At 34.9% G+C, this 27984-nt stretch overlaps 1 protein-coding gene across 2 annotated transcripts; it reads left to right on the top strand.

The window, feature by feature from the left end:
* Positions 1-24: 24 nt before the first annotated feature.
* unc45b (unc-45 myosin chaperone B) lies at positions 25-27335 on the top strand. 2 transcript variants are annotated; one of them, XM_017357270.3, is made up of 20 exons: positions 25-94; positions 3533-3709; positions 3788-3824; positions 4852-5027; positions 5105-5194; positions 6491-6658; positions 9970-10135; positions 10217-10387; positions 13088-13259; positions 15039-15339; positions 17026-17120; positions 18707-18848; positions 18948-19088; positions 21095-21222; positions 21636-21702; positions 21796-21909; positions 22033-22148; positions 23979-24096; positions 24172-24327; positions 26168-27332. In XM_017357270.3, the coding sequence occupies exons 2-20, from the start codon at positions 3533-3535 to the stop codon at positions 26429-26431; spliced, it is 2799 nt and encodes a 932-aa protein (XP_017212759.1). In that variant the 5' UTR covers positions 25-94; the 3' UTR covers positions 26432-27332. The 2 variants fall into 2 exon arrangements, with proteins under 2 accessions (XP_017212759.1, NP_705959.1); NM_153673.2 differs by lacking the exon at positions 25-94 and adding an exon at positions 1894-2008 and having other exon boundaries at positions 26168-27335.
* The last annotated feature ends 649 nt before the right edge of the window (positions 27336-27984 follow it).

Below are 27984 nucleotides of genomic sequence, written 5' to 3'. Positions count from 1 at the left end.
AAACTGTGGCGCGTAAAACTGCCTGGATCCAAGTCTGCAGATGCCCCATATAGAAGAAGACACACACGGCGCATATCTTCATCTCTGTCTCTAAGTTACCGAAACCACAAATGAAACTGAAACACAAGAATATGCAGTGCTTCCGTTCAGCAGCGCACGCAAAATGAGGTTTTACTCGCGAGTCCTGTCTACGAATGTGATTTAGGCCTAAATTATGTGATTGTTGGTGGTTTGTGTGATTTTATTTCACCAAGAAGGATATGGATCAACATCTATGTTGATTAAGAATAAGCAAATACGTTTTAAGAGATACATTTACAGATTTTGTTAAATTTAGAGTTATGTAGCCTACGCGTACGTGTTGTTATCCAACTCCTCTCTGATGTTTTTGTGAAATAAAATTAGAGTTTAGTTTGCGTTCAAGGATAGGGATTAGGTATAGATTACATTTTCGAACAAAAATAACTTTCCAGGATCAAAGTGTTAATCCAGGATCACATCGTGTTTGGCAAAATCACACTCCATGATTGTTACATGTGTGAATGATCAAACTGTGTGAAAAGCATTGACCAACACCCGCACTATATATCAACTTCATAGATGCTATAACTTCTTGTTCCAAAACAGTTTGATTTAGTTATTTGTTGTAGTTCTGGTAAACACTAAAGAAGATATTTTGAAGAATGTTGGAATACAGCTTTTATATTTCGAGTAGGGGAAATGGAAAATACTGTTGAAGTTATTACCAGCATTTTTCCCAACATTGATAAAAATGTGTATGAAATTATATCAGGGTCAAGACTTATATATAATCTATTTAGCCTTTTGCCCATATCCAGCACACATTTAAAGGGATAGTTCACCCAAAACTGAAAATTACTTGATTACAACTATTTCCGACCTTTTAGCTGTTCCAAACCTGTTTGACTTTCTTTCTTCTGTTAAACGCAATAAGAAATTCTGATGAAAGCTGGAAACCTGTAACCATTGATTTACATAGTATTTGTTTTTTCTTGCTATGGAAGTCAATGTTTACAGGATTTCAACTTTCTTTAAAATATCTTCGTCCAACAGAATAAAGAAACTCAAAGGTTTACAACCATTAGAGGGGAGTAAATAGAGAGTAAATATACATTTTTGGCTGTACTATTTGGTGGCTGCACTGCACATTTTTCATCTGAGAGTTAACATTAATACAAGTAAAATAGATTTACTTGTAGCATTGTTTAATCAAAAAAATGATTGTAGGTTTAATAAACCAGATGAGTTATAAATTAAGTAACATTTCCGTCAAATGGAGTTAATACAGAAAATTCTCACATTTCATGTTTTTAAATCTTTAATACACTTTTAAAATGAAAAGGCAACACTTTCATTATCTTCCCGACACAATCAAGTTACACCATTATCGTCTCCCTCCAGCACCAACCAGAAAGTTGCTTAATGGTTTGTTACAGTATGTGTGTAACACCTTCCCCCCCAGCCCAGCTCTCCACTTTTCTCATTCTAGAAAGTACCAGTCAACTCTCCACCAGCCCAGCTGTTGGCAGACGCACACCTCCATCCCCCTGCCCTCAGACATTTGCCACTGATTTCTCAGCTGTCATCCCCTCTCCATAAATAGACCCTATCAGAGAAAGTCCATTGCACTAATATAAGGGGTGACCACATTTCTACAAAACCACAATTAATGTACAATCACAGGAATAAACAAACACTGCCTAAACACACAATATCAAGAACACTCAATTACAATCTCAGGTTGTCATTCGCAAGCTGCGTAGTTCATTCACAATGAACAGGGGCTTAAAACAAAAGTCATTCCACCCCTCACCATGAAATGGATTCATCCGTAATCCTGGTATGTTAACGCTCTATGTGTAAGATATATATAAGAGTGACTCTTGAAGTGCTGCTACTACTATTGAACAAACCAAACGACAAGAAACAACACTGAAGCACAGAACAGATTTTCTCTTACGACGAAGCTGAATTGACTTCAATGACGGTACGTGACTTTAATGATGTGCATGAACTCTGGTTTAGGTTGTGTAATCTGATGGGCTTGAGGAGTTTGTTCAATGAATGGATAATTGAAGAATGGTTTAGTATTGTGGAGGTGTAGGACCTCTGGAGGCCATGTTGTTGCCCAAATAAGGTATAAGTGGTCAGACATTTAAAGTCAGAGTTAACATGTGCTTGACCATTTGCTTGAGAACACTGGGAAATTGACACTTAAATTGTAAGTTTGGAAATGTGCTAGATTTAAATGTTGTAAGGAACTCATTTTGACTAATTATTTGTAATTAAGACCAAAACAAAAAAGTTTTTGAAACATCCAAAATGATTTACAGTTGAAGTCAGAATTATTAGCCCCCCTGAATTATTTGCCGTCCTGTTTTGTTTATTTTGTTTAATTTTGACCTTAAATGGGTTTTAAAAAATTGAAAACTGATTTTATTCTAGCTGAAATAAAACAAATAAGACTTTCTCAAGAAGAAAAAATATTATCAGACATACTGTGAAAATTTCCTTGCTCTGTTAAACATTGTTTGGGAAATATTTAAAAAAGAAAAAAATTCAAAGGGGGGCTAATAATTCTGACCTCAACTGTATGTTTTCTAAGATTGTTCCAAAATGTAGTTTATGTCATGTAAATCTACACTTCAGCAATCAGAACCTTTTAGCATATGAAGATATTTCTCTGAAGATTTGTGTGGAGAAGTTTATCTTCATTTGCTTGGTTTCATACAACAGTAATATGAGATTTGTTCTAAATACACAGTGAAAGTCAGTATATTTTCTGAGATATTCATACTGTCATATGTAAACCCTCAAATGGTCATCAAGAATTTAGAACCTGATGGTCTTCAAAGTTCTGTGAATTTATGCTAAGTAGTGCATATTTGAATAGATGCATCATTTGCATATCTAAAAATGCACAGAAATAAATAACATGGTTTTCGTAATTTTTAAGTTGAATTGTATTAACCTTATGTTTAATTCTAACTTAAATTTCATCAAACGACTTAAAATAGTCTATGTGACTTTAAAAAATAAGTTAAAAACATGATTAAATGTAGTTTAATTTGTCATGATTAACATAAAAACATGGATTGTCATGATATATTGATTGTTAATACTTTTACAGTGTTTTGGAAACTTTATAAGTTGAATCATTTACATTTAAAAATGAATCGTTTATTTTAATCAGTAACTAAAACATACATTGTCAAGATTTATTGTGTGCACAAGTATGTGCTGTAAAACCAATGCTTTTATGTAGAGTTTAAAACCATGTAGTCTCTCTCTCTCTCTCTCTCTCTCTCTCTCTCTCTCTCTCTCTCTCTATATATATATATATATATATATATATATATATATATATATATATATATATATATATATATATATATATATATATATATATATATATATATATAAAATACGTTTTAAATAAGTTTGACTGCACACAAAAAAAATGTTTGCATGCAAACAATTTGTAACTTTTCAAACTGAAATCCTCTTCTAGATGGGAGAAATTGGAGATTCAGTCCAGTTAAAGGAAGAAGGCAACAAGCACTTCCAGGCCGGAGAAATCGACCAAGCCATTGACTGCTATACCAAAGCCATAAAGACCTGCAAGAAAGAAGACAAGAAAGCATTAGCTGTTATCTATAGGAACAGATCAGCCTGTTTCCTGAAAAAGGTAAGAATCTACACATTACAAGCCTAGATTAATCATCATTGCTTTTGTGCATATTTAATTTAATGGCTTGTGTTACAGGAAAATTACAGCAATGCAGCATCAGATGCTACAAAAGGTATGATTTTATGGTAAATTTTTTGTTTAATTTTCACTTTTAACTAGTGCTGCGTAAAGATTAATCGCGATTAATCGCATCCAAAAAAAAGTTTGTTTTGACATAGTAAATATATATAATAATTATAATTTATCATGTACACGTTACACACACATACATAAAATATATATATATATATATATATATATATATATATATATACAAAAAATGTGTTACATAGATATTTGAATTTAAATATAATTTATATCTTATACATACATATTTTATGTTTAAATATATATAAATATTTTTTTCAAATATATGCATTATATATATATATATATATATATATATATATATATATATATATATATATATATATATATATGTAACACTTACACATATTTTATGTCAACATGTATGCGATTTAATAACTTTTGCCCAGCACAACTATTAACTAGTACCACTGGCTTATTATCTGCCTATAGATAAAATATTGGCTTTCTATTACTACACTGTTAACAATTTCCTGTAGAATCAACAGTAGCTTATCTGGCAGCATTTCGCCAGTAACTTACTGTAAATCAATTACAGAAACAATACTATATTTTCATTTACGCCACCATTTATTTTGCTGTATATGTATCTTTATCTTTCCTGTAAAAATACAGTCATTTTTTAAAATACAGTAACATACTGCATAACAGTCCTACAGTAAAATACAGATCATATTACAGTAAAATACTGTGTAATTTACAAAAAAATTGGTAACAGTGTACTTATAAATTATGATAATATTCTACATCCCTAATATCCAATACATAAACCCAACCTTACTAACTATCAGTAAGCAACACATTAGTAATTGATTAAGCTAAATGTCTTGTTAAAGATTTGTTAATAGCAAGAATTGTACTTTAATATAAAATGTGAGCGATTTTATGATTTTAATTCTTCTATTTTTTACATTTTTAAACTCTAAACTGTTACCTTTGCTGATTGTTTAAATAGTAAATAATAAATCTTGATATATATTTTTTGTATCCAGCTATTGATGTGGATGCAGCAGACATCAAGGCTCTGTACAGAAGATGTCAAGCATTTGAGAAGCTCGGCAAACTGGACATGGCCTTTAAAGACGTCCAGAGGTGTGCAACCATCGAGCCGAAAAACAAGACCTTTCTGGAGACCCTCAGGAGACTTGGAGCTGAAATCCAACAAAAGGTGACGATTAGTTCAGTGAAGACGAGTTCAATTAATGCTTAATCTTGAGCGTTTTTAATATTTGATTTTCTCCACAGCTGAAAACCACATTTTCAACAGACTCCAGAGTGCAAAACATGTTTGACATCCTATTTTCAGACGAACCAGATAAGGAAAAGAGAGAAAAGGTTTGAATCATTTCCTTTGAGTATATAAAGCCGAGAATAAAATGAATGCAAATGTCACGTATTTAAGGTTTAGTTTATTTGGTTCTGCATATATGTATAGAGTGGATAAATATAGAAATGACATCCATACATCAATACAAAGAACCAAAAAAAAACTAAATAAGTTAAATAAACAACCCATCAAAAATGTTCTTATATATTTAAAATATATACTTACCATACGTTATTATTATATTATATATTATTATTTGCAATATATTAATATATATTATTATACTCACAATATAAAATATAGTCAAAGTACATATACTTACTTACGATTGAGGATGATTGTAAGACTATCATATACACACACACACACACACACACACACACACACACACACTCACTGGCAACTTTATTAGGTATACGTGTCAATCTGCTTGTTAATGCAAATTTCTTGTCAGCCAATCACATGGCAGCAACTCAATGCATTTAGGCATGTACACAACTGAGGCTACAATTCACAAAGGCTCACCAAAATTGGACAATAGAAGATTGGAAAAATGTTGCCTGGTCTGATGAGTCTCAATTTTTTTGCGACAAAAAACATGAAAGCATGGATCCATCCTGCCTTGTATCAACAGTTCAGGCTGACGGTGGGGGGATCCAACCAGGTACTAGTAAGGTGTACCTAATAAAGTGTCCGGTGAGCGTATATAAAAGCATGTGCTAAATGTAAATGTAAAATATATTCCACATAAATCATTTCAAAATATAATATAATACATTTCAAAGTAACACCTTTCCCAGTACTGGGTTGTGGCTAGAAGGGCATCCGCTGCACAAAATATATGCCAGAATAGTTGGCGGTTCATTTCGCTGTGGCAACCCCTGATAAATAAGGGACTAAGCTGAAGGAAAATGAATGAATGACAAAGTTACACAAATAAACAAACCAAAAACATCCATCTACGTCAAGCTATTCATACACACTCAGCATCCCAACATTAAAGATCAAAATGGGCAAAAAGCAATTTGCAAAGACTATTTGTTGAAGTCTCTATGTCAGGGGTGTCCAAACTCGGTCCCGGAGTGCAGGTGTCCTGCAGATTTTAGCTCCAACCTGCCTCAACACACCTGCAAGGATGTTTTTGGAAAGCCTGGTAAGAGCTTGATTAGCTAGCCCTGGAGTGTCTGATTGGGGTTGGAACTAAACTTTGCAGGACACCGGCCCTCCAGGACTGAATTTGGACATGCCTGCTCTATGTGATTTGTCAGTCTAAGTCTTGTTTGCGTATTTGTTGGGTCCACTAGGCAGCCAATAACCTGATAGTCCTTGCCAGAGAGGATGCGGGTGCAGAGAGAATCTTCCAGAACAACGGCGTGCCTTTACTCATGCAGCTGATCGACACTGGAAAACCCGAGATGATTCTGGCTGCCATCCGGACGCTGTCAGGAATGTGCACAGGACACCGAGCCAGGGTGAGGAGCTGAGAAATCAGCCTTATCTTTTCTTATCTCATCCTTTTTATCTTTAAAAATAGCAAAAATAGTGTCTGGGGTCTTGATAAGTCTTAAAATGTCTTAAAAACTAAATTTAGGTCTTAAAAGGTTTAGCATTTACCAGAATATTGTGTATATTTGACTTATCGCAAAACACATGGACATGACCCCAATCATTTTTGGTGATGCAATATATATCGCCCATACATTTAAAACCAATCGGGTATATGCCGAGCTAGTGTTGATCACTTTCGGTGACCTATTATTGTGATTTTTTTTTTCCATTTTATTACTTTTACAGCGTTGATGTTGTAATGTAATTAAAATACTATCAGTTAAATATACTTTGGCATTCATTTTGTTACTCAAGCATAAAATTAGACAAAAAGCCGCTTACTCGCACACGCCTGTCAGAATCGGCAGGCTAGCGCAGAAGCTCTATTCAATATACTGAGGTAAAATAAATGCTCATATTGTAAAAACATGGTGGGGAAAATGTATTTTAATGCAGTGCCAGTGTTAGCTGATTTTTAAAGAAAACAGACCTTAAACGCACCGATTTTGCAGTGGCATACAGTTCACCGGACTCGCTTAATCCAGGTTACTGGCAAATTAAAAGTCCTACTAGCATACTTCAGCATAAACTTTATTCTAGCAAAGTTTTAGCTGATCGTGTAAAGTCTCTTTCTTTATTGGAGGTGCCAGTTGCAGTAAGGTTAACAAAACACTATAGTATTGACCATATTTATAAGTAATTTATGCTGTTTTTATAAATGACTATAGTATATTTTCATGTGGGTGTCTGACAACTGAAAATAGATCAGATATCGTAGCCTCTGTTACTTTTTACCTTACACTTTTTTGTTAACATTTATTGTTATTTATTTAGGATATGCGTTTTCACATTCTGAGTCCAATGCCTAATTATTAAATTGTTAAAATGACTTCAATTAAATTAGATATTCTTAAGTGTATAATATTATGCCACTCATCATATAATGTCATTCTTGCATTATATAATGAGTGGCATAAGAAAATGATCTTAAAATGACAATAATATAATTTATCGCATTATAATGTAGTGCAATATATGTTACAAGGGCCATTCTTCAACTACAGGCAATTTAAGCCTTGTGAAGTTGAGTAAAAAAACTTGTTAAAAATTAACGTAACATAGCCTCATAAGTTTAAACAATTTGTCTAGTTTTAAGATCTGTAAGAGGACAAAATTAGATAAGACAAACATTTTTTCCATCGTGAACTGAACAAATGTCAATTCCACCATCTCAATATACAGTTTTTTTTTTTCAAAATGAAATAAATTATGGCAGTCAAACATTGTCTAAGATCATTTTTGTATCTAGTTTAACCAGTCTTTCCACAATATATATAATAATTATACATTTGTCAATGAAATAAATAAGTTTTATTCTAAATTGTACACCTGTCACAATCTAAAATTTAATATTAATTTCAGAGTTTATCAGAAAATAAATGAACTGAATGTGTATATTAAATAGAGCATGAACTCATACATGGTGAATACACTTTTAATGTGTGATGAGAACTTTTTAAATATTTTTTAAAAATGTGTGTGGTGATGGAAATGACCAATTAGCTTTGAATTGATACATTTCATGTATCCAAAACACTCTTATTTACCTTAATTTTGTTTGTTTTTTAAAACCATCTTTGAAGGCACAGCATGTTTGGAAATACGTAGAATAAATGTATTTCCTTATCAAGCAATATTTATCTTGATTTTTCTTCAAGTGTTGTTGATAAAAACTTAAATTCCATCCATCTTGAAGACGTTCTCAGATGGCACTATTCATTTTATAGAAAGCACCTAAATAATCTTTCACACTAACTAAAGCGACTTTACAGTGCTGTGGTGAAAATGACACCGATACTGTGCGACAGCTATATTTTGCATAAAAAAATTATATTGATAATAGTCTCACATTAATAACTATAAAATATTACAATTATTTCACTAGTGCTTAATTCAGATACATTAACAGATAAATAATATTTTAAAATGTTATTTTGATTGTTGAAGTTTAAGGGCTCTATTTTAACAATCCATTCGCAAAGTGCAAAGCACAGGGCGCAAACGCATTATCGCAACTTGCGCCACATTGCGCCGGGTGTATGATAGGGCCCTAAAACTCTGGGTGTGCGACAAGGTGAAAACTGTGATTTTGACACCGAAAAGAAGGTTGAATAATATGAAAAATATATAATAGGTAGGTAGGTTTTATTGTTAGTTTGACAAAGAAAGCAGATTTTAAACAAAATTATATACAGTATATTTTTGGATATATGATCAAGGGACATAAAAGTGCCCATAGTTGAGGAATTACCCACAACAAAAAATAGATATTGTGACAGGTCTAGTTGTAGGTCATAAATCATTTTAAACAGGTCTTAATTTCCCTATGTCTATGAAAAGCTACTAAATCTGATCGACACAATCATCAGCAATCCATCTCAATAGAACTTTAAACAAAAGTTACATTATTTTACTCGATTTACATTATAGTTTAGTTATCTGTCTTACGATGCCATTCGTTTAAAATTCTCCATCTATTAATGGTGAGGACACTGACCTGGACAGACTGTTATGCATATATTTAGCTTATAGTTTTTAGTGTTTTTAAATAAATCTATTCAACCAAAGTTTGCTTGTTTTGACACATTATCTAAAATATGTGGCTAAGATATTTTTTGTTAAGAATAGTAAAAAATATTTTCCTTTTCAATTCAATTTTCAAAAAATCTTAGTATTTAACTCTGTATAAGCCTGAAATTTCATTAGTAATGGTCATAAAAACATCTTTAAAAGTCTGAAACCCTGTGATATTATTTGTTTTGATTTAATGTGCTTTTATTTCAATAAATATTTCATATAAATGTTATGTTTTATTTAATATTAGCATAAGAATAGTGCTCTTTTTAAACCACAAATCTAATATTTTTTGTTAAAGAGGACCTATTACGCCCCTTTTTACATGATGTAGAATAAGAATGTGCCATTGTGGTGACTGTCACTTAAAATTCAAATGAGATTGTGCTCTTTTCAAAAGCTACAAATGCCTGTGTGTCAGCATAACGGCAGATTCAAAAGCAAGACTAATTCGTTTTAAGCTGGTTTAAAGTGTAATTTAGTGTTTATAATATATATTATGGTGTCTTAAAGGCAACACATATTCTTTAAACCAATCTTTCATAAATGGTAACATTTGTTTATGTAACAATGTGTGTAACGATATGTTTGCGTCCCAAAGGCAACTGCCATCATTCATTCAGTGGGAATCAGCAAACTGTGCAGCATCATGGCTGTGGACAATGAAGAGATTGCTCTGGCTACTGCAAACCTCTTCCAGTGTGTCAATGACTCTCTGTCTGGAGGAGACAAGAGAAACTACGGCAAAGAAGAGGCCCTCGTACTCGGTGAGAGAGGACTTTTAAAAGCCTTTTTGCGATCGACTTTTAAATGTTAAAAATAGAAACTAACTTTACGATAACTCACAGACTCTAGTAAGGACTTGAAGGATATCCTGCTGGCCTTGTTGGAGATGATCGCAAGCAAGAACGTTTCTGGACACGGCCGAGACCAGGCGCTCAACCTGCTAACTAAAAATGTGCCAAGACAAAACAAGAAAAGCACTGATAACTCCAAGTGCCTTTTCACCATTGACCACGGTATGGTATTCATTGTCCACCTTATTTTTAGCATGTGAGCTATGCAATGAGATTCAAAGATTTTAGATGCAGAGTTATTATGTAATAGAGATATTATATATATTTATGTCATACAATAGAGCTCCATTAGTTAATGTATATACTGACATGAACAAACAATGAACTATACATTTATTGCAGTATTTATTTAGTCACCTTGATTTGAAAATGCAGTCATTCATTGTTAGTTTTTGTTTACTCACAATACACAATTTTAGATTTTATTAATGCATTAGTAAATGTTGAGGTTAAAACTATGGTTAATAAATGCTGAAGAAGTATGGGTGGCATGGTGGCTCAATGGTTAGCGTTGTCGCCTCACAGCAAGAAGGTTGCTGGTTAGAGCCTCGGCTGGATCAGTTTGGCGTTTCTGTGTGGAGTTTGCATGTTCTTCTTGTGTTTGTGTGGGTTTCGTCTGGGTGCTCCGGTTTCCCCCACAAGTCCAAAGACATGCGCTTTAGGTGAAATGGATGAACTAAATTGTCTGTAGCGTATAAGTGTCTGTGTGAATGAATGAGTGTGTATGGGTGTTTCCCAGTATTGGGTTGTGGCAGGATGGGTATCCGCTGCGTAAAACATATGCCTGGAATAGTTGGCGGTTCATTCCACTGTGGCGACCACTGAAATAGAGACTAAGGAGAATAAATGAATGAAGTACTGTATATTCTCAGTTCATGTTAGCAAAAGCAAACTAACAGAACCTTATTGTAAAGCGCTACCAATGCTTCAGAAAATTGGTAGTTGTAATTTTTTGGAGCTGGTTGATATGAACAGAATATTTGTTAGTGCAGAAAGTTTTACCCATTACTGCACTTTTAATTCATCTAGCTGTTTACCTGAAGTTTTGTAGATTTAATTTTGTCACTTTATTTAAAGGTACCAAGCCATTACCTAAGACTTGGACTTTACCAGAACTTCTACAGTATGTAAAGCTGCTTTGACACAATCTACAGGAAAGTCGCGTAGCAGCAGCAATGGTGACTGGACAACAGAGTTATGTCTGTCATCAGTCTGCCTAAAGAATGCTCCATATTCACAGCTTAGGCCCGTGCTTTACTTTTAGCATTGGAGTATATAGAAAATGCCCAACAAAAGAAATCTATCATTTTCTAAATCCATATATATTTTATATTCATAATTTATCTAAATCAAGCCTCCAAGTGATGGAATCTACAAAAAAATGATCATCCTTTAATTGAAAGTATTTTTACCAAAGTTCACCATCTACAAAATCAGTTTTATCACATCATTTTTTTTTTGCTGGGTTCCATGGCATGTCGGGCTTTCAGGAAATGAGCGAGCTGATGCAGCTGCTAAAGACGCTTTGAAGCAAGTGGTGAACCAATGTCAAATTCCTCCTTCAGAGCTGAGACCTTTTAACAACATTTTTATTTGAAATAAGTGGCATAAGGAGTGTGATGCATTGGAAAATAATAAATGACATGAGTCCAAGCTGAAATCTCAAACATTTAAATTTTAAGACATTTTACAACTAGATTTGATCAAGTGATTTTTACCAGATGTCGTATTGGACATACAAGATTAACTAAAAGACCCCACTGAATGTTTGTTCTCCACAACTCCCCTTACTGTAAAACACATGTCCTGGACTGTCCTGCTTTTGATGATACCAGAAGACTTTCTTAATGAAATAAACTCTCTTAAGGACATTTTTAGCAAAGTGACACCAGAAAAGATTTTAGATTTCTTATCATGTATTAACACTAAAAACTTATTTAACTTGTATATTCATTTGTTTGTTGTTCTTAATTGTTTATTCATTATTGAAATGTTATTGCCATGAAAGTAGCCTTGGTTGCTGACATGAGAATTAATAAAAAATGCATTACATTACATTAAAAGACACAATCTACTTTGTAAAAAGTGGTAAATATTTATACATAACATGAATTGAATTGAACTAAGACTTTTACCGCAATAATCTACTAATTTGCTAGTACTACACTGTAAAAAGCCATTAGTTTTAGCACTTTTTAAGTAAAGTCAACTAATCACTTTTTAAAGTGTAATAAACACCCATTATCTTAATAATAGGCAGGTAATAGGTCACTGTGAGGTGCTGGACAACTGAATAGAGGATCAAATGGCAGTTTATTAAGAGTATTGTCTAGTAAGCAAAGGTCTAAACAGGTGCATGTGGAATAATCCAAAGCGTGGTCAATAAACTGGCAAATGTTCAGTACGGGCAGCAAACAACGTAAACAAAGAAACAAAGCAAAGGTTAAATGTAGCAAGGCAGGAGAAAATGCGACGAAATGCTCACTAAACAGTTTAGAAGACTCAGCAATAATGTGTCTGTGTGTGCTGAGTTTATAGTCCTTGAAATCAGTCCATAATGATATTCCTGCAGTGTGTGTATAATTAATGGGAAACAAACAGGAACCAGTGTGTGCGAGGTGCATGCTGGGAGTTGTAGTTCTCCAGCGATCTGCAGCCACTAGATTGCTGGTGATTGTAACATGACACGCCAGTAGATTATAATGGGAATTTGATTGCAAGATAAGATGGATAGAATGAAAAAATAAAAATGATTTTAAGTGGACAACCATTACTTAAACTGTATTCATGCTGCTAGGAGGACAAAAACTTGCATGTTTAATCTCAATGGGTTTTTTTTTTATGCAAATGTCTCAAAAACAGGCCTGAAGAAGATTCTGAAGGTGTGCGGTCAAGTTCCAGATCTTCCAGATCAGCTGCCGATGACAGAAAACACACAGCTGATTGCCAGCGTTCTCCTCAGCAAGCTGTATGATGACCTGCGCTGTGATCCTGAGAGGGATCAATTCAGAGATATCTGTGATGACTATATTAAGTAAGTTTCACTTTTGCTGAAAAATTGAATGGAAATAAGATGATAAAAAAAGAAGTATTTAAAGCGTTATATCATAAACCAAAGCCACCAGCTACGAGGACAATATCCGCATTGATTCAAAGCAAAGATGTATATGAAAATACAAATATGACAAATATGAAAGAACTATGGTGGCACGGTGGCAACTTCTGATAAATATAGGACTAAACCAAAGGAGAATGAATGAATGAATAAATGAATTAATGAATAAATGAATGAATGAATGAATTAATTACTATATATATTTATATTTATACATTACATGAATTGAATTGAACTAAGACATTTACCTCAATAATCTACTAATTTGCTAGTACTACAAATTAGTAATGAATGAATGAATGAATTCATTCATTCATTTAAAGCAGTTCTTTCAAAGGAGAAATGTAAAACTGTTCATTTAAAGCTTTGTAATATGTAGAAACAATATATTTTAGGTTTATTGAAAACAAATGTATAACTATGTAAATATTAGTGTGTTTTTTGAGAGATTTAAGGATCCATTTTGGAGGGCTTTACTTGCTGCAACCCTCTGATTGGTAGAAATGTGTACAGCATCATAGGTAATGTAGTTTTCCGCACAAATTCCAAAATCAACAGGATTGCTTTAAAATACACTTAAATAATGCAAACAAAATGTTCAACAAAATATTCAGGACAGCAGTTCTGTTTTTAAAGATTTATGATTGCCAAAGGTCCATTTTTGTACTGAGGACACTATTGGGGTTGTGCTTTGTGGAGTTTCTTCTGTTCATAAGCATTTTTATTTTCTCAGAGTTTTGAATTTGAAAGCGTCTTCATTGATTTTTATGTACCAATAAAGGCTTATTAGTTTTTAGAGTCTATATACACATACATTAAATATAAACATGCATTAAAGCTATTTGTTTATGGGAAAATTAGGACAAATTTTTGCCATAATTTTGTCCACCCTGTCATAGTGATTGCCTTTTTGGTCACTCACAACAAATGATATCTTGGAGCCAATAGCTAGACTGTATAACAGGGCCTATAAGATCCACAGTAGAATTTCTGGATGGACACATCACTACTTTGCGCTATCTCTCTCTAATGCTTTATCATTTCAAAATTACATTATGAACACAGGGGTTCAACTGTACTGTCAAATCTTAAATAATTCTACCTCAGCAGCTCCAGATCTGCAAAAAACGTATGTCTGCCATTACCAGCTAGTCACAAAAGCCTGGAATGAGATCCCACAACATCTAAAAACAATGCCAACACTGAGACCTTTAAAAAAAAACTCATGCTCGTCATCTGATGGTCAACTATCGCTGTAGCCACTGAGATAGTAGCCTGTCTCTCTTCATGTTGTATGTTTGGTGATTGTTTGTACTGTTCTCATGTGTTCATGGATGAGATGTTGAGGGTGTTTGAATGTTTCTATGTTCTGCAGAGCAGGAACTTGACAAAAAACATAATTTATGCCGAGTCAGGCCTGGTTATCTTTGAATCTTTTCCTGTTTAAAAATGAAAAATAAATAAATGCACAGTTTGTCATTTTGCAACTAGAGGGCATCCTTTTAAAACAAAGACAGTTTGATTGTGAATGAGTGTGGAATCATGGGAGTTCATCACATCCTATGGGACTCCAGCATCAATCATGTTCATGGATAAATAATGTATAGCACTGATCAAGAGGTTTAATTAAAATAAATGTACATATTGTGCATTTAAGAAGTACACCCTATTTACAGTGTTGCTTGTTTTCATCCACAGGAGCAAGTTTGACCCCAACGACATGGACAAGAACATCCACGCCATCAACACTCTGTCAGGTATCCTTCAGGGGCCTTTCGATCTGGGCAATGTCCTGGCAGGTCGGCAGGGTGTAATGGAGATGATGGTGGCCCTCTGCGGATCTGAGCGTGAAGTTGACCAACTGGTAGCAGTGGAGGCCCTCATTCACGCCTCCACCAAAACCAGCAAAGCCTCCTTCTTCATCAGCAACGGAGTCTCTCTGCTGAAGGAGATGTACAAGAAGACCAAGAACGAGAAGATCAAGATCAGAGCTCTTGTGGTATGCAGACACGCTGTAATGCTGCTCAGACTTGTTTGTTGTTGCTTTTATTTGAGAGTTAATGAGTGCTGTTGATATTGAGGTCAAAATTGTTCAACAGGCTCATTCTGAAAATATTTATACACATTAATGGAGATGGTGAATTATGTAGCTAGAAGTTCGTATGGCTGCATTTCATTTTTAATGAATGCTAAGACAAAAACAAAAGACAAAAGAAAAGAAAATAGTAAATAACGGTAAAAATGTGTTAAAATCTGAAAACGAGGTAAAAATCAGGCGAGGGCTTTTCTTTTTCTGGATTGCTTTTTAACACTGTGGGTTGGGTTTAGGGAAGTGGGTGGGCTCTGGTCAGTCGATGCTTTTGAAAATACTGTTGGTTAGGTTAAGGCAGGGGTGCTTAACCCTGTTCCTGGAGATCTACCTTCCTGTACAGTTCAGCTCCAACCCTCATTAAACACACTTGAACCAATTAATTAAGACTTGAACATCACTCGATAATTGCAAGCAGGTGTGTTTGATATGTGTTGCAATTAAAATCTGCTGGAAGGTAAATTTCCAGGAACAGGGTTGGTCATCCCTGGAATAAGCTGCGGACACACTGGGCTTTTCCTCTCATAGACTTCCACTCATACGCATGTGAATGCGTCAGACCGGAAACGCAGGGTCATGCGTCAAGTTTCGCACATTGCTGCGGTGCAAAGTTCAAGCTTGGTGAACTCTGATCTGCGAAATCGCATCACTTGACTGCATGAGACCAATCGAAGATCAAAACAAGACCTTTCTGGATTAAAATTTAAACCATGGAGCAATCGCTCGCTTTTTTAAATGTCTAATAATCTTGTTTAATCCCACCCCTTTTCGCAGCGCCGTACGACAGAATTTCGCAAGCTCAAACTCTAGTGTGACCACAGCTTCAAGGTAAAGAGGGATCAGTCGATTGGTCAGTCAGTCAACAGCAGCCTCTGGTAGATTTACATGAGAACAGCAGGCACAAATGGCACTTGCGAAAGAAATTTGAGATCTTAAAAAGCCTGCACAGCGGCCCCTGGTGGATTTGTGAAAACAAAAACTGCCAAAAAATATTCCTTCTGAGATGTATTTTGCGCTTTCCAGAAATGTATATAGGGGTACATTTGCATTATGAGCCTGGGTTGAAATTATTAGCCCTCTTGTGATTTTTTAATGTTTATCAAATATTTCCCAAATGATGAGAATTTTCACAGTATTTCCTATAATATTTTTTTCTTCTGGATAAAGTTTTATTTGTTTTATTTCGGCTAGAATAAAAGCAATTGTAATAAAAAAAAACATTTTAAGATCAATATTATTAGTCACCTTAAGCAATATTTATTTTTGATAGTCTACAGAACAAACCATTATTATACAACGATTTGCCTAAGTACCCTAATCTCCCTAGTCAACCTAGTTAAGCCTGTAAATGTCACTTTAAGCAGAATACTTCTATCTTGAAAAATATCTAGTCAAATATTATGTCCTTTCATCATGTCAAAGAAAAAAGAAATCTCATTAGAAATGAGTTATTAAAACTATTATGTTTAGAAATGTGTTGAAAAAAATCTTCTTTCTGTTAAACAGAAATTGGAGAAAAAATATACAGGGGGGCTAATAATTCAAGAGGGCTAATAATTCTGACTCCAACTGTTTGTCCTATTTTTCTTTTCCCAGGGTCTGTGCAAACTGGGATCCGCTGGGGGAGATGATTACAGCATGAGGCAGTTTGCAGAGGGTTCCACAGAGAAACTGGCCAAGCAGTGCAGAAAGTAAGCGCAATATTTAATTTGAATACATTTTGTTTGACTATTGATTGGCGAAGTGGTGGCGCAGTGGGTAGCACGATCGCCTCAAAGCAAGAATGTCACTAGTTCGAGCCTTGGCTGGGTCAGTTGGCATTTCTGTGTGGAGTTTGCATGTTCTCCCAGTGTTCGCGTGGGTTATATAATATTATATATATATATATATATATATATATATATATATATATATATATATATATATATATATGTATGTATGTATATATATATATATATATATATATATATATATATATATATGTATATATATATAATTCACCACTGTGCTATAGGTGAATTGGGTAAGCTAAAATTGTTCGTGGTGTATGTATGAGTGTGTGGATGCACAAAACGATGATGTTTCCCAGTGGTGGTTGCAGCTAGAAGGGCATCTGCTGCGTAAAACATATGCTGGATAAGTTGGCGGTTGTACTATAATTCAGCTATATTTCAGACTCAACATTGCATATCTTGCGATGTGACTATTGTGGTTGCACACAATGATGATTAATGATAAAATAATGTATTGTGCAGCCCTGCTATTAATATTATTGTTTAATATACCGCTCACTCACTATATTCTTCGGCTTAGTCCCTAAATTATCAGGGGTCACTACAGTGGAATGAACCGCCAATTACTCTGGCATACGTTTTATGCGTTGGATTTAATATATTACAAATACCCAAGTTATCCTTCAAAGTACTGGGGTTAGATTTATATTATAGGTTAGATTTATTAAATCTTTATTTGAATAATTGTTACGGTGGGGGGTGCTATTGAGCCATAATTCACCCCAAACCAACAAAATGTGTCATCATTTACTCACTCTTCACTGGTCACAACGTTTCTTGGCGTCTCTTTCTTCAATCAAACACAAAATTAGTTATTATGAAAAACATTTGAAGCCTGTAACCATTGACTTTGAGAAGATTTGTTTTTCCTACTATGTTGGTCAATGGTTACTGGTTTCTAACATTCTTCAAGATGTCTACTTTGTGTTCAACAGAAAAAAAGAAACTTGTAGAGGTTTAGAACCAATTGAGAATGTGTAAATAGTGATTACATTTACATTTTTGGGTGAACTATTCATTTTTAGGAAATCCTTCATAAGATCAAACATGAGATTCAAGACATTATAATATTATTTTATGAATCAATTCTGTTTCCGAGAACTTCTGGATTCATGAAATAATCCAAATAATTTCAAATAATGTTACAAATTCAGCATAAAAGTACACTACATTTACATTAAAGTAAAAATTATAACAATATTCCACAGAACTTCTGTTTTTAATTGGTTTTCATCGTAAAATTCATCCATAGTGAACGAATTCTTTCAAAAATCTCAAAAATCCCAAACATCCTTATAAGCAACTGTAGTATATTTGTCATTTTCAGAACTCAAAATCAAACTACCTTCTCAGTCCAGAATGACTGAAACTATGATGAATACACAATAACATACGACCATGACCACCATGTTTTTACTTGATTCTTGCAGACTTTACAAGTTCATATTGCATTTCAGCTTGATTTTTTTTTGTTTGTTTCTTAGGTGGCTTTGCAATCCCACCCTTGACGTGCGCACCAGAAAGTGGGCCATTGAAGGTTTGGCTTACCTCACCAATGATGCTGATGTGAAAGATGATTTTGCTGAGGATGAACCAGCCATGAGGGCCATGTTTGAACTCACCAAGGTGTGTGACGACAGAAAGAAAGACCAAACTAAGTACTTTCTTATTCATTCAATATGGCCTAACAAAGATTCATGTACAAATGCACATTTTTACTTATAGTCAAATGATAAGACCATCCTGTATGCGGTCGCCTGCACCCTTGTCAACTGCACCAACAGCTATGATAAGAAAGAGATCATCCCTGAAATGGTGCAACTGGCCAAATTCTCCAAACAACACGTCCCTGAGCAACATCCAAAGGTAAGTGCAGAAAATGAATCAATAAAAGCATAAATATTATTTGTATTTATTAATGTATCGGCTGCTGATATTTATCGGTTGATATTTGATTACTTTAAAGGGCACCTATTATGCAAAAATCACTTTTATAAGTGTTTTAAACACAGTTGTGATGCAGCAGTGTGAGAATATGACCAACTTCTAATGGTAAAAAATGTATTAATTCTAATTTTTATAATCACACTTCATAAATCAGTCTGCATAAACACTTTTTATGTCAGGGTATCAATAACAACATCATACAAATTTGTTACATAGATTGTACATGAGTTTTACAGAGAATTAAAGCATCAAATAAGTATAACAAATAAATATAACTAAAAAACAAACAACAAATAATACAAAATGTGTTAAGCAAATTAAAAATTAAAAAAAATACGTTCTAATAACTTTAAAATTTTTAGAGGAAGTAATAGTTCTAATGTATTGTTGGAAGTTCCTTTTCAAAAACAATAAAACAAGATATAGGTTGGGAGAATTTACTGCAGTGTATATGGAATTTTGCTAGAGTTAAAAGGAGGTTATTAATAAAATATTCCTTACTTTTATCATCAGGAGTATTGAAAAAACCCAACAGGATATCCTTAAAAGATAACAAGAGTCCCGTTAGTGCTTTGCGATGAACTGCATAAACACTTTGATTGACATTCTCCCTTCGTACATGTCATCAGAGGGGGAAAGCCCCGCCCATTAGTAAAGATCTCACTCTCATTAGCATAAACAGCCCTGAGTGAGAAGCAGCCATCTGCTATTAATGTCAGCGACTAAGAGGTATTATAAATGTCAAGTTTTGGGATGCATACATTTAAAATATGCACTCATATTTCAGAGACTTTGTATCTTGTAAAAAGGGGCATAACAGGTCCATTTAAAGCTTTAAAAGCTCCCCTTCAAAGCATAATTAAGCATATCAGTGATAATATGAAAAAGGCAGCTACAAATATATTTTTTAATAACATGGAGGAGGAAATAAGCTGCACAACAAGATTTTCTCAGAGCAAAATCATTAAATACTTGCAAAAAAGCTAACTATTTGTAAAAAAAAAAAAAAATCAGACCTGAGGCCAATATGTTCAAAATTCAAATGTGTATGAGGAAAGCGTTAGTTTGGGCTGACATATCATTCATTCATTCATTCATTCATTCATTTTCTTGTCGGCTTAGTCTCTTCATTAATAATTTACATATAGCAACAGCATTGGCTTTCTTTGTTAAAGGTTCTATACTATTAAAATAAAGCTATTAATTTCAGTCTGTTAGTTTTAAGGATATCAGAGACAACATTTGCATTTAGAAAATATAAATCTGATAAAAACATGTAAAGCTTGCAGTTTGTCACTTCCACCTACATACAGTAGGTCAACAATTTTCCTTCCGTACTTCCGTTTCTCAACAAATCTTGACCAATCAAATGCTCTCTATTATCTGACCTGCCCCGCCCCCTTCAAGACACTTCTGATTTGCTTTTCATTTGATGAGCTTGAGCTCAACCACTGTCACTGGGAGAGATGTGATAAAACAATGCTTTTGGCACTTTGAGTTATCATTGTGTATGAAATGCTATATAAATGCTGTATTAATAAACTTACCTTCCCTATTAAATAGCTAAAAAATCATCTTTGAGGATTGTCATTGTCATACAGTAATTTATTTGATCTAAATTTGTACCTCACTTAAATCTTGTAAAGTTGAACATTAAATGGATTCAATTCTTGTTCAGTTCAATGTAAGAACAACTAACTAGTAAACAACTGTTTGCACTTGACCAATATTGGCATTGAAATTGGCCGAATGTTTTTTTTTTTTCTCAATATTTTTCAGTATCAAATGAATCAGTATTGGATTCGGCTTAAAAAAATCCTATTGGTGCATTTCTACTATTTTATTATTATTAACTATTAGCAATAAATACAGCAAAATGAAATGCAGTGCCACAAGTTGATACATTCATTCGTCTTGTGCTTTAGGATAAGAAGGACTTCATTGTAAGGCGAGTGAAAAGACTATTGAAAGCTGGAGTCACGTCAGCACTCGCTGTCATGGTCAAAGCTGATAACTCCATCCTGACTGATCAGACCAAAGAAATGCTCGCAAGGTAAGACTCGTTAAAAGTTCTAGAGCAACCTCAAATTATGTCATACACTGTATTTTTAATGATAAAACTCAGCTGGTGGAAACAATATTAAATGCAAAACATTACAAGCTACAAAGGGCATATCATGATAGATTTTCATAGTTTGGGACATTTAACTTGTTTTGCATAAAATTAAACATAATATCCAGTGTGACAAAGTCATATTAAAAAAATGTGATTATTGAAGAATATTTTTGCTAGCTGAATATTTTTCACTATGTGTGTGTGTGTGTGTATACAGTTATCTTTTTAATTGTAATGAATTGTAATCTAATTTTAGTAGCACTAAACCATACTTAAATATAGTATGGTTTAATGGTTTGTCATCTATTATGGTGCTAAAATGAATACACTTTATTATTTTGTCCATGCAGAGTGTTCCTTGCCTTGACTGAAGATGTTAAAGATCGCGGCATAATCGTAGCTCAAGGTGGAGGAAAGGTAAAAGACCGCAGACTAAACACAAACCCAGCAGATACTTCAGTAGATCTCATACTATGTAAAATAAACACTATTCATTGTTATGTTCCACAGGCTTTGATCCCATTAGCCCTGGAAGGAACTGACAAAGGAAAAATAAAAGCCAGCCATGCTCTGGCTAAGATCGCTGCTGTATCCAATCCTGAAATCGCTTTCCCTGGAGAGAGGGTAAGATAAACTTTTATTCCTGTACAACTGTGAAAGGTTATATTAATGTTTTTTGCTCTTTTTGTTTAGGCATAAAAAATCTAATATGAAATCCCCTACCTCATTTTCTCTTTGTCCGTCCAGATTTATGAAGTTGTGCGCCCACTGGTTTCCTTGCTAGGCACAGATCGTGATGGAATGGAAAACTTTGAAGCTCTGCGGGGTCTTACAAATCTTGCTGGCTTAAACGACAAACTTCGGTGAGTGTCAGGGTTGCAAGGGTTTTGCAAAAGTAACTAGATGAATGGCTAAAAAAACTAGTGCAGTGAACAATTAAAATACATGCAATGGCTAATCAAAACTAGCACAATAGCCAATTAAAACTAGCGCAATGGCCAATCAAAACTAGCACAATAGACAGTTAAAACTAGCTCAATGGCCAATCAAAACTAGCACAATAGACAGTTAAAACTAGCACAATAGCCATTCAAAATTAGCCCAATGGACAAGCAAATCTAGCCCGATGGACATTCAAAATTAGCCCAATTGGCATTCAAAATTAGCCCAATGGACAATCAAAATTAGCCCTATGGACATTCCAAATTAAGCCCAATGGTTAATCAAAATTAGCCCACTGGACATACGAAATTAAGCCCTATGGTTGATCAAAATTAGCCCAATGTACATTCAAAATTAGCCCAATGGACAATCAAAATTAGCCCAATGGACAACCAAAATTAGCTCAATGGACAATCAGAATTAGCCCAATGGACAATCAAAATTATCCCAATGGACATTCAAAATTAGCCCAATGGCCAATTAAAACTAGGGCAATGGCCAATCATAAATTGACCAATGGACAATCAAAACTAGCACAATAGCCAATTAAAACTAGTGCAAAAGCCAATCAAAGCTAGCGCAATGGCCAATTAAAACTAGCGCAGTGGCCAGTAAAAATTAGCCCAATTGACAATCAAAGCTTGCATAATGGCCAATCAAAAATAGCTCAACAATATCAAAACTCAAGATATGTCACGGCCCATTTGAGAAATTCTCGTTTTACACGGTTTTCTCTTTAAAAGTAACGCTACAGTTTTAATTATAAAGATTCTGTTGCACAGTTAGCATTATGTCTCTCATGTTACTGCCATGTGCCACCCAACAACTGAAATAAAATTTATTTCATATTAAAGATATTTTAAAACATTGCTTCCAACATTGCTTCATCATACTAGCATGGATTTTATCATCAGTAGAATGTACATTTTAGTTGCAGAGAAAAATATGTTTACATATGGGTGTTGTGTGTTTAACTGTGTAAAATGTGTTTAAATATGGTTAAACACAACCATATAAATATAATTAACAGATGTAACATGTCAAACCTTTAACATGCAAAATAAAAATAAAAAATCATTGACAAGTGGCTAAAAGTGGTCCAATTCCATGGGAAAAATATGGACTATCAACCCTGGACTCACGTGTCATCTTTTGATGATTTAGAAGTATCAAATGCAAACATTTCAGAAAAGGTTGAATTTTATATAATGCAAAATATATATCATCAGTCAAAATATTTATTAAAACACAGGTCGAAATCTCCCTCCCATTGCCACTTCAGAATTAAAAACTCTACAAATACAAAACACTGACCTCTTCTTGCTGTGTACGCGTTTACTACTATTGGGCTAAAGTACTAAATTTCAGTCAGTTATTTGTAAAACAAAGGTGACTTTCTAGTTAGGGTTTTCTCTAGTGGGCTGGAGGAGATTACAAGCCTCTATTACAAGATCATACTGTAGAGTAAAACAAATGCTTAACCCGGGGGTTTCCAAACTCTGTCCTGGAGAGCCAGTGTCCTGCATATTTTAGTTCCAACCCCAACTAAACACACCTGAACCAGCTAATCAAGCTTTTTCTAGGTATACTAGAAACTTCCAGGGAGGCGTGTTGAAGGCAGTTGGAGCTAAACTATACAGGACACCGGCCCTTCAGAACCGAGTTTGGACACCCCTGGCTTACCCCAAAATCTTTAAACAAATATTTCAAAGTAAAGCACAAATCTAATCCTCATATTTATCTTTCAACAGGGTAAAAATCCTGAAAGAAAAAGCGCTGCCAGAAATCGAGAACTACATGTTTGAGGATCATGAACAGATCAGACAAGCCGCCACAGAGTGCATGTGCAATCTAGTTTGCTGCAAGGAGGTATGAACAACATTCTGCTAACCAAAAAATGCCTCTTACAAGTGGATGGCAATATTGAGCAGATTCTTTTAACAGGTCCAAGACAGATATCTGGAAGACGGCAACGATAAGCTCAAGCTTCTAGTGCTTCTCTGCGGTGAGGATGAGGAGAAGCTTCAGAGGGCAGCAGCCGGGGCTCTGGCGATGCTCACTGCCGCACAGAAGAAACTGGCTGTTAAGATGACTAAAGTGGTATGTACTTTTAAAGGTGCTGTATGTAGGATTGACCAACTGTGAAGGTGAATATTCTGATATGTAAGAGGCAAATATGATCATCTGTGAATATTTCATTTTTCTATTTCTTCGACACAAACTACAATGACAATGATCACCTTGGATGCTTATTATGTGCTTTATAAAGTGTTAAATGTTACCAGTATGAGTTTAAATACTGGTTAACACAATCGCCTGACAGCAAGAAGGTCACTGGTTCGAGCCCCGGCTGAGTCAGTTGGCATTTCTGTATGGAGTTTGCATGTTCTCCCCATGTCTCGCACCCACAGTCCAAAAACATGAGCTATAGGTGAATTGAATTAGCTAAATTGGCCGTAGTGTATGTGTGTGAAAGTGTGTATGGGTGTTTCCCAGTGTTGGGTTGCAGCTGGAAGGGCATCCACTGCGTAAAACAAATGCTGGAAAAGTTGGCAGTTCTTTCCGCTGTGACAACCCTGAATGGCATCTCTTGCCATACTGAAAGCGGCAGCTGATAGTTGGCCAAAGTGCTTCCCAACAAATCAACAGAACGCAGATGGACTAAGAGTATCGTTCATACCTCCTAACAACCAAATGCCTTTGTACACAAATAAATCTTAAGTCTAGTCTTAAAGCTGGCAGTGGAAGGTGCTTGTCTTATTGAAAGTGGTAAGGTGGTCCTAAGCCTGGGAGTTGCAATGCAGAAAGCACAATCTCCCTTACATATAAGCCCTGATTTGGGGATGCAGATCCTAATTGGAGGGCTGAAATTCTATGATAGAATGGTACAGTCATTATGTTTCCATCCAAAGGTGCGCAATAAATGTATGCGCAAAACTGGAATGTCACATAAGAGATGTGCAAATAAAGCAGTGTTTCCATCCAATAAGTCAAAGAGAACTAAATCGTCACTTCCTGATTAACTGGTGCCAAATAGACTGCTGTGGTAGGAGAAGCTGCGTGAATCATTTCTTTAATTAATAAATTACTTGCGCCTCAGAAAAACAAATGCAAACAAACATGCAATGAACGCGTGGCGTTTGAATGAGATTTTCAAAATTGGTGTGCATCTTGGCGTTTTAATCATCCTTTTTTTATGCGCAAGTCCAAAATGCGCATAAAAATAGGTGGATGGAAACAGCTAGTGACAGTAGCTCACGCACGTTTTAGAGATTTAAGAACAAAAAATCTCAGATCTTATAAATAATATAATTAGCATACATGTAATTTAAATATAAACGTTATAACGTTATAACAACATTAGTCACTTTTACTTTAAATAATATTAAAAGTACTTAAAATATTATTAAAATATTAAAGAGGTTTCATATTCGTCATTTATATCATAAAGATGTTTAAATGTTTCTGTCGTGTCGCATCTGGTACAGTCAAATTACTTGTCGCTGGAAACTTGCCGCTTCACATGTTATAAGGACACAGTGTACGATGTGCAAATATTTTCAGATAAACTCACAGCTAAAGTAGTTCCAGGCAGGTTTTGACAACATGATTGATTTCACATATATCACAACCTACAAATGTCAAAATTCCAATCGAAACCAAAGGCTTTGGATGGCAGGCAAAAGAAACTCCTCCTGCACACACAGAAAAAGTTATAAAGGGTCTCTTAATACAACATTTGAACAATGATATTAGGTGTGATAACCAAAGTAAAGGGTGGCTAAGTTGTTAGAATTGTCGCATCACAGCAAGAAGGTCGTGAATTATTTTCAAACAACTCAACTGCCTGTCATCAATTATTCCTTACATAGGTACAATTATTTTGCTAAAGACACTCATACAAAAGATGACCGACTCTCCTTTGTTTTTTCATCAACAGACTGAGCAGTGGCTTGAGATCCTGCAGAGACTGTGCATCCACGATAACCCTGAGATTCAACACAGAGGTCTTGTGACGGTGTTTAACATGCTGGATGCTGATGATCAACTAGCCAAGAAGCTCGTTGAAAGTGACATGCTGGAAATCCTGACATATGTGGCAAAACTAGAGGACAACCCCAAGAAGCAGAACGCTATAGACGCAGCTCGTGCCTGCCTGTCCAAAGCCATGGATAATGGACTTATAAAGCCCTTTTCCAACTAGACCGAAAATTGTGTCGTTAGGTGAAGAGAGAATGGTCTGCTTTCTGGGAAAGTTGAAACGACTGCAAACCATTTGTAATATGTTTTTTTTTTTTTATTTGTAATGATGCGCATGGTTCCTTTTTCCAGATTGTATGTTTGTATGGCTGTTTGTTTGATCAATGGTTTTGGATTTGGTATTTATATTTTATGTATTTGCACATTTACATTTTTGATTCATAGATTTATTTTGTTTTTTTTGAGAAGACTACTGGAATATTTTTTAATATTTACATGATCAATGTTTGTTTTAATGTAATACATTCTATTGCAGGGGTGCCCAAACTCGTTCCTGGAGGGCCTGCAAAGTTTACTTCCAACCCTAATCAGACACACCTGGGCTAGCTAATCAAGCTCTTAAGCTGCAGGGCCTTTCCTCCCATAGACTTCTATTCATACGCATGCGAATGCGTCAGACCGGAAACGCAGGGTCATGCGTCAAGTTTTGCAGGTTGCTGCGGTGCAAAGTTCAAGCTTGGTGAACTCTGACCTGCGAAATCGCATCACTTGACTGCGTGAGACCAATTGAAGTTCAAAACATGACCTCTCTGGACAGAAGTTTAAAACATGGAGCAATCACTCACTTTTTAAAATGTCTAATCATCTTGTTTAATTTCGCCCCTTTTTCGCAGCGCCGCATGACAGAAAATCGCATGCTCAAACTCTAGTGGGACTGCACCTTTACTAGGCTTTCTAGAAACATCCGTGGAGATGTGTTGAGTCAAGTTGGAGCTAAAATCTGCAGGACACCAGCTCTCCAGGACCGAGTTGGGGCACCCCCGTTCTATTGTATTGCTAAATCCAAATGAGCTGGCAATCTGTTAAAACATCCCAAATCAATAAATGCTATTAAGTAATTATTATTAGTCTATTAACAACTCTGAATTCATTCAAGTGATGTTAATGAACTGCATACTTCAGTAAGTTCTCATTTAAAACATACAGGTTTTGAAATATTAATTAAAACATAGTACTTTTAGAAAAGATTAATCTTATCTAAAAGTGCTATATTTTAATTCAAATTGATTTAATTTTTACATTCATTCGTTTTCTTTTCGGCTTAGTCCCTTTATTAATCTGGGGTCACCACAGCGGATTGAACCGCCAACTTATCCAGCATATGTTTTATGCAGCGGATGCCCTTCATGCTGCAACCCATCACTGGAAAACATCCATACACACTCATTCACACTTATACACTACGAATAATTTAGCCTACCCAATTCACCTATACCACATGTTTTTGGACTTGTGGGGGAAAGCGGAGCACCCGGTGGAAACCCTACCGAACAAGGGGAGAACATGCAAACTCCAGACAGAAACGCCAACTGACCCTGCCAAGGCTCTAACCAGCGAGCTTCTTGCTGTGAGGCGAATGTATTACTAACTGTGCCACTGTGCAGCCCTTATTTTTACATGTAAAGCAAAATCTATATAATTATATCGGCTATAAGTATATGTAGTAAGATGAAAATAACTACACTAATATCAATAAGATTTAAGGCAATTAAAAGC

Source organism: Danio rerio, chromosome 8 (assembly GCF_049306965.1).
Source record: "Danio rerio strain Tuebingen ecotype United States chromosome 8, GRCz12tu, whole genome shotgun sequence".
NCBI lineage: Eukaryota > Metazoa > Chordata > Actinopteri > Cypriniformes > Danionidae > Danio > Danio rerio.
The sequence above is the reverse complement of the archived record's forward strand: the minus strand, read 5'-3'. Positions and strand labels throughout refer to the sequence as shown.